The following is a 7,326-nucleotide window of genomic DNA, read 5'->3' on the forward strand; positions in this document are numbered from 1 at the left end:
GTGCTTATTGTGCTAGAATTTGACTTTGCAGCAACTCCCAGAAGAGGCAGTTTGCAGTGGGTTTGGTGTTTTCCTTGTGTTTTTCCTCCTTTGCTAGGTGTGAACCCTTCTCATCTTTTCTCGCTGTTCCTGGGTATTTTGTAACACCCTCCTCCATATTCCACCACGGTGTCAGACTCGGAGGGAGAGGCAGCAGCCGAAGTAGCGGCTTGTGTCAGGCGGGTGCTGGGGGCCGCGTCTTTGCTCCAGAGGGGAATTTGCTAGGGGTGCTGCCACGTGCTCCCAGCGCTGGGACGTGCGGACCCATCGCTTCTCCTGGAGCTGAGAAGGACCCGGTCACTTGCTGCTTCTGGCTCCTGCAAGGCAGTGACAAGCTGTTCTTGTTTTTCAAGCTTTTTTTTTTTCCCCCTCTGTCCTTGCATAAATCCCCGTTTGATTTCCATGTATTCCTATGGAGATGAATGCATGGGGCCTCCTTTTCTTCAGGTGCCTGGATTCTGCCCTGGGTACGTTCATGCTGCCGGAGGATGGTTTAGTCATTGCGGTTGGTAACACAGCGGTGGCTGTTGTCAGTGCTGGCGCAGCCTCGCTCTAAGGGGCTGCTGCTCCTGGAGAGATCTTCGATTTACAGGCCACAGGATGATGTCTTGGTTTTATATTTTCTGCCCACTTTGCAGACTCCAGAGGGGACTTAGTAATCAGCCCAGGCGCTCTCCGCTTTCACAGTAAACCTGCAGTCGCTCTGGATAGCAATTTGCTAGGCGATGCAGGGGATGGAGCAGGCAGGATTGCTCCCGGGGGCCACGGCGGCTCCGAGGACGGGGCTCAGGGCACGGAGCGGCTGCTCCCTGTCGGGGCTTCCCGGCACGGCTGCCGTCGGCTGGGGATGCTGCCCTGGGAAACCAGAGCAGGGGGTTTGCAGCCCCTCTGCATGACCCGCAAAGCAGCCTGCGTGTGAGGAGCCGCCTGCAGGGTCTCCAGAGGCTAACGAGAGCCCGCAGAGCACAGTAACGAGCTGCCGTTGTGCAGCCCTGGGTCCTGGGCTCCGAGAGACGCAGCCCGCGCTGGCCCCAGGCTCTGGCACTTTGCAGCCCACGTCCCTCTCTCTGTGCTCCATACAGAGCTCCATACAGAGCACAGTGGGTTATCTTGGATATTTGTATGGCATGATAAAGGGTAAGTCTTAATCTTCTTCCATTCCTCCCCTCTTTTTCCCCTCTTTCATTCTAAATGCTGCTTTTTCTCTCTCTCCCCCCTGCAAAGGGTGCTTCTGCGGTCTGGGGCTGATTTATACCAATAAATCGTGCACGATGCCTCCCATCACTTTCCAGGACCTGCCGCTGAACATCTACATGGTCATTTTTGGCACTGGCATCTTCGTCTTCGTGCTCAGCCTCATCTTCTGCTGCTACTTCATCAGGTGAGCTGGGGCCTGCTGGGGAAGGTGGCTCCATGCCTTGGGGACACGTACGACCTGGGGACATGGCTCTCCAGCCAGCTGGCTGGGATTTGGCTGAAAGAAAACTGAGACTTGTACCGAGGGAGGTGACAGCCCACGGTGCCGGTACTCACAGCCTGGAGAGAAGATGCTGATCCCCCTCCTGGTGCCTTGGGCAGGTTGGTGGTTCAGGTGAGATGTCCTTGCTGGAGGTCCTGGTCCCACTGGTGGCATGGAGGTGCCTTCGGGCTTAGCCAAGGGCTGTCACGGTCCCAGCGGGCTGCACTCAGGGACGCTGGTGGCAGAGTGGCCCCGGGCAGAGCCACGGGCACGCAGGGAGCAGTGAGCACGGCACGAACAGCGGCTGAGGGATCAGAGGCCAATTTTGGCTGCCATTAATAGTCTCTCCAAGGCCTCCTGTAACCTCCACTTAGATCCTGATAGCTATTATTTTTATTAAGCAAATTAGAACCATTTAATCTCCCCCTGTGTTGCTAGGACCTGTTGGCCCCACTTGAGCCATGTGCCTGCTTTCCTTACAGCTTCCGGAGGTGACCCTTGCCGGCCCCGGGCTGGTGCGAGGTGTGACCGTGGGGCACGGCGCTGGGAGCACTCAGCCTGCGGCTCCGAAAAGTTATCTGGCAGGCTTCAGGGGTTGTGTTCCTCCGCACCGTTAAATGTCAGGGGCTGGCTCTGAGCAGCAGCTTCCCTTTTACCTTCGACAAGCTTTTGCCACCTGATCCCTCTTGGAGCAGCCGGATGGTGACCGAGTGGCATCCCCATCCCTGAGTGCTCCCCAGGGTGTCTGCGGTGCCGGACCATTTCGTCCCGCCGCGCTGCCGGGACTGCAGCTGCACCCACACCCGGGGCACCGATAGCACCGATAGCACCGCCTGGGACGCCAGGGCCCCCCCCAGCCCTTGCTGCTGCCTCCTTGTTTTCCCCCCCAAAGTGCTAGGAAGGGTTTGCCAGGAGCATCTGTGCCGCTGCCCCAAGGAGGGGGCTCGGGTGCTCCAGGCGGGATCCCCAGAGCCCCACGCTCCTGCCGGGGCCGGAGCAGGGCAGGAAGCGGCAGGAAGGGGCTCCTGGACGGCCGCATTGTGTGGGCAGGGGCCGGGGCTGTGCTGCGCGCGAGAGGATGTGTCTTTGCATTACCCTCCCTGCGCAGAGAGGGCTATTTTTAAACTCGGAGTCGAGGCAGCAGCTGGCTTTTCCTCTGGGGCCCAAGGAGCTCAGTCCTTTGCTGCGGGAAGCCCCAGCTCCGCCGTTGCCCCGTGCACGTCTGCAAAGGGCTTTTGCTGGCAGCAGGGAGCAAAACAGCTCTGACCCCTGGGACCCTCTGGGGCCAGCAAGAGCTGGTGCTGCACGGCCGCTCCCTGCGCCGTCCCCGTCCCCTGCCGTGGCGCCGGGCCAGCCCTTGGGTTGTGCTGACGTAAACCAGCTGCTGGGCTCGGAGGGGGCCGCGGGGTGGGCTGCGTGCGCATGAGTGGTAGCAAGACACTGGATTTTGGAGGAATACCCTGCATTTGGCCTTGCTCTCCTTCAGAGCCTCCTGCAAAGATGTCCCGCGCCCAGCCATGTCCCGGCCCGTGCCCGGTCCGAGGGAGGGTGGTCACTGGGGAGGAGCCCGCCGGGCTGCTGCAGCAGCTCTGCAAAGCAAAGGGAAAAGCGTCTCCTAGCCAAGAGGCGTTTTTGTGAAACCCCGGCACAGGTACAAGTGGAAGCACGTTGTGCCTCAGCAGCAGAAGCAAAGGCCTGTGGGCAGCGTCCTGCCCCCAGCGTTAGCATCTTGCTGGATTTTCCTGCAGGACGTTTTTTCCCAGCCCCCTCTGCTCGGCTCCAGGCCACAGCGGCTGGGCTGGGAGCTGCCGACCAGCCGGCGAGTGCTGGAAATACGGCGCTTCCTGGACCTCTAATGACTTCCGAAACGAAACAATCGGGGCTGCGGCTGGGAGACCTTATCGCCCGCCGGCCGCCGGTTCCTGCGGGCCCCGCGGCGGCGTGGGGTGCTGCGCGGCACAGGCAGCGCGGCAGGGGCCCGCCGGAGCCGGCACGGGGCTGCGGGGCTGTGACAGCCCCACGCGGGGCGACGGCCGGGGCACTGATACGCATTGGCTCTACAGTATGAATTTTTGGGGCTGGACTGTCCAGAAGCGACTGTCCCCAACTAACCAGCTCCCTGGAGGATGCTCTGAAACTCACTGCGTGCTTTTTCTCTCCCTCACTAGCAAACTTCGGCATCAGGCTCAGAGTGAAAGATTCGGATACAAGGAGGTAAAGTTTACGGTTGGCTCCTAAATGTGTCCCCTGAGATTCAAGGCTGAGCTGGGAGCTTTCGGGCGGGTCGGACAGTGCTGGGGATGGCAGCAGCGGGGTAGGGGGCTGCTCCCCGCAGTGCTGGGGCACGCGGGACCTGCCGGCCTGCCGCTGGGCTTGGGTTGCGGGTCTGGACTTGCGTTAAACGCTCGCTTAATTAAAACAGCTGCCAGGATTGTTCTCTGGCCGCGCTGGGTTTAAATGTGCCGCCTCCTTCTCCCGTGCAGGTGGTGTTGAAAGGCGACGCCAGGAAGCTGAACGTGCATGGGGTGAGTGGGACAGCGGCTTGGGGGCACCCAGGGCCCTGCGCTTGGCAGAGGCTGTGAGCAGGGCCTCGAAGCTGCGTGGCTCGAGGCGTCCGGAGCCGCCGGGGGGTTGGGGCTCATGGGGACGGCTGCCCGGGGGCGACCTCTCTGCCGCTTTGTGGGGTTGGGGCAGTTTGCGAGCAGAATGAGGCCAGGCTGTCGCGCCCGATGGGGAACGTGGCCAGGTTGGGGAGGGAAGCACCCTTCCTGCAGACAGTTTGGGAACTGAGCCAAATTCCCATCTGGAAACACCCTGGAGAGGGGCTCCCTGGGACACGGTGTGGCGGGAAGGCATCGTGCCGGGTCCCGCGTGTCGGCACCGGCCCTCCTCACCGTCCTGGCGTCGCCTCCGCAGCAGACCTGTGCCGTGTGCCTGGAGGATTTCAGAGCGCGAGAGGAGCTGGGCGTGCTGCCGTGCCAGCACGCCTTCCACCGAAAGTGAGTGGGGGCCGGTGGGGGGTTTCCTCGGCGGGGACTGGCACCCTCCTCCCCTTCCTACCTCCGGCTTTCCCGGCTGCAGGTGCCTGGTGAAGTGGCTGGAGGTTCGCTGCGTCTGCCCCATGTGCGCGGAGCCCCGCGCGGGCGGCGGGACCCTCCTGGACGAGCTGGTGTGAGGGGCCCGCTGCTCCCGGCGGTCTGCGCAGGACCGCGAGGGGCTCTCCAGGGCCGGCCGCGAGGGGCTCCGCACCGCTGCCCGCAAGGGGCTGAGCAGCACCAAGAGCTGCCCCGCAGCCCCGAGGGCAGCCGGGATTCGACAGCTCAGCTCTAAGGTGCAGTTCGGGTTCGTTTAGTTGGGATTTTTAACTCGGAGGTTGTTGTTTGTTGGTTTTTCTTCTCTTTTTTTTTTTTTTCCCCCCCCAGGCTGTCCCTGGCTTCCCCCAGGGACGCCCCGGGGCAGGGGAACTGCTCTGGCAGCTCCGGGTTTGCGCGCGGAAAGCAAAGCCGCGTCGTGGAGGCGGGGAGGGCGCCGGGCCGCGGGCTCGTGCCCCCGCGCTCCCCGTCTCCTCCCGCTGCCTTTCACTGTACATAGTATTTTTGTACGTAATCTTCTCCAGACGTTCTCAGGCTTCCTACACACCCGGGAGGGTGGAGGATGTACAGTTTTGTGTAAAACACTGATTAAATGGAAGATTTCTCAGCCGGTTTCAGCTGTGAGTGCTTGCTGGGGGCCAGGAGAGCCTGGCAGTGTTTTGGGGAAGCACAAAAAAATATGTTGTTGCTTCTAAAGGAAACGAGAGGCTCAGGACGAAGCTGTGCCCAGTCCACATCCACCCCAATCCCCTCGTCTGGGCCAGCTCCCCTGGCCCGCTGCAGCACGGGGTGACACGGTGACAAGTCACCCTCCCCGTGTCACCAGCTGCCAGCGCGGGAAGGCTGTTGCGCTGGCAGTGCAGCGGCAGCCTTTGCACCTACCAAATGGTTTATGGGCAGATTTTGCTTCTAAAGGACAGTGAGCAGCCCGGGAAGCCCCTCGCCGAGCTGCGGGCAGAGCAGTAATGTGCAACCTCCGGGACGCGTGGCGGTAACAAGCGGTTCCCTGGTGAACAGACGCGACTTGGACGTGCCTTTGCTGCCGCCGCAGTGTGCTGGCGTCTGGCAGCGTGAAGTGTCCGTATTGCACATACGGAGACAGCCAGAAAAGTGGGAGACGGAGCCTGGTACCACCTCGCCTGGCACAGAGGAATGCTTTTTTTTAAGCACAACATCAAGTGTTACTTTGCAGGCAAAAGACACGCTTAACGGAGCACGCAGTCAAGGGCTGAGGTGTTTCTTTAGGCGCAAGGCTCTGAGTTTCAGCCCCTTTTCCCCAGGGAGCCTGTGCCTGCGCCTGTCCCCATGAGTGCGGGGAGCCCAGCATGGCCCTGGCAGCGTTTCATGCTGATCGGGGGGGGTGCGGGGGACCAGCAGGCTGGGGGGACTCTGCCGAGGCTGCACGAGGGGCTGCGACCCTGTCGGGGCAGGCTGGGAACGGCCGCCTCGCAGCCGGATGTGGCCGGTGAGTTTCCAAAGTGCCTGAAATAGCCTCAAGCTGGAAATAGCTCCAAAGGGGAAGTAGCACAGAGGTTAGCACCGAGCTGGAAACGGCACGAGGGTGGTTTTGACTGTTTCCAACAAGGAACAGGGAGGGCGCAGGCCTGCATGGAGCTGTGCTTGGGGGTCCCCATCTGGGTGCGCCTGCCCCACCGGGGCCCAGGGGGTTCCCCAAAAGCTGTGCCTGGGGGGGAACCCCCTGCTTACCGTGGCTGGGCCCCCATCCAGCTGTGCCTGCGGCCCCGACGGTGCCCAGGGGTCCCCACTGCTGCACGCTGGGGTTTCACCCAGCTGTGACCCCACTATAGCGCACTGCGGTCCAGCTGTGCCTGGGGTCCCATCCAGCTGTGCCTGGGGGCCCCCCAAGTTGTGCTCAGCCCTCCCAACTTAGGGAGGGGTGGAAGGATCCACTTGTGCTCAGCAAGGGGGGGGCCCAGCTGTGTTTTGGTGTCCTCTCCAGCAGCGTTTAGCCCCCAAAGCGCGCTGCTCCGCTGAGTTCATCACTAACACACTGATTTTTTCCCACCCTTTGCATTCCCTGAGCAGAATCCCCCCCTTTTTCGCGGGAAAATGACGTTCGCGTGACGCGGGCCCTCCGCGCACTTCCCCCCGGCCGCTCAGATGGGGCTGTGCCCTGTCGTAACCAGGTCGGCACATTTCACGCATGCGCGTGACGCTCCCAYTCATCATTTGCAATGAACCGGAAGGATCACCCGTTCGCTTCCCGCGCGCCGCCCACCCCGCCGCGCCCCCTGCCCCTAGGTCACGGCGAGGCGAAAGACTCCCTGCCGCCCCCGCTCCGCCCCATCCCGCGCTCCCTCCGCGCGTCCCCCGCTTCCTTCGCCCCCTTCGGGGCCCTCAGCGCCCCTCTGCCCCGCAAACGGGCCCGCGGCGGCGGCAGCACAGCACGATATTAAACATGCTAATTTATGCACCTATCCGCCACGCCCCCTCCCTCCACCTTTACGGCGGTGTTCGCGACAGTGTCGCGGGTGCGGCGCGGTTTGCGGCGCCGGCGTTGTCCGTTAGGGGCGGTGGCGGCAGCCGACCCCTTCTCTCGGGGGCCGGGGGGGCCCTGCGCCGGCGAGCGGGGGCTCTGGAGCGGGAGGGGCCCCCGGGCGGGCGGGCCCCGGAGCTCAGCAGGCTGTCGCAGGCCCCGAGACCCGGGGGGCAGCGGGCCGGGGCCGAGGCCGAGGCGGCCCTGGCGCAGCTCGGGCCGCTCCTGTCAGAGGGGGC

At 62.9% G+C, this 7,326-nt stretch overlaps 1 protein-coding gene and 1 non-coding gene across 2 annotated transcripts; one reads left to right on the top strand and one right to left on the bottom strand.

Moving 5' to 3' along the window:
* The first annotated feature begins 1,229 nt into the window (after positions 1–1,229).
* LOC112973679 (RING finger protein 122-like) lies at positions 1,230–4,673 on the top strand. Its single transcript, XM_026081833.1, has 5 exons — positions 1,230–1,420; positions 3,667–3,712; positions 3,982–4,023; positions 4,418–4,497; positions 4,580–4,673. Exons 1-5 carry the CDS (start codon positions 1,311–1,313, stop codon positions 4,671–4,673), a joined length of 372 nt encoding a protein of 123 aa, XP_025937618.1. The 5' UTR covers positions 1,230–1,310.
* Positions 4,674–6,705: 2,032 nt separating this feature from the next.
* LOC112973709 lies at positions 6,706–6,800 on the bottom strand. Its single transcript, XR_003256051.1, has one exon. It is a non-coding gene; the product is annotated as a small nucleolar RNA U13 (small nucleolar RNA).
* Positions 6,801–7,326: the final 526 nt, after the last annotated feature.

The sequence above is a fragment of the Apteryx rowi genome, unplaced genomic scaffold, assembly GCF_003343035.1.
Source record: "Apteryx rowi isolate R43461 unplaced genomic scaffold, aptRow1 scaffold_56, whole genome shotgun sequence".
Classification (NCBI taxonomy): Eukaryota; Metazoa; Chordata; class Aves; order Apterygiformes; family Apterygidae; genus Apteryx; species Apteryx rowi.

Excerpts from the sequence above, each read along its gene's own strand:
- LOC112973679 (XM_026081833.1), top strand. The coding sequence starts at position 1,311 with ATGCCTCCCATCACTTTCCAGGACCTGCCGCTGAACATCTACATGGTC. Across the intron at positions 1,421-3,666 it reads TTCTGCTGCTACTTCATCAG|CAAACTTCGGCATCAGGCTC; the intron begins GTGAGCTGGGGC and ends CTCCCTCACTAG. Across the intron at positions 4,498-4,579 it reads CAGCACGCCTTCCACCGAAA|GTGCCTGGTGAAGTGGCTGG; the intron begins GTGAGTGGGGGC and ends TCCCGGCTGCAG.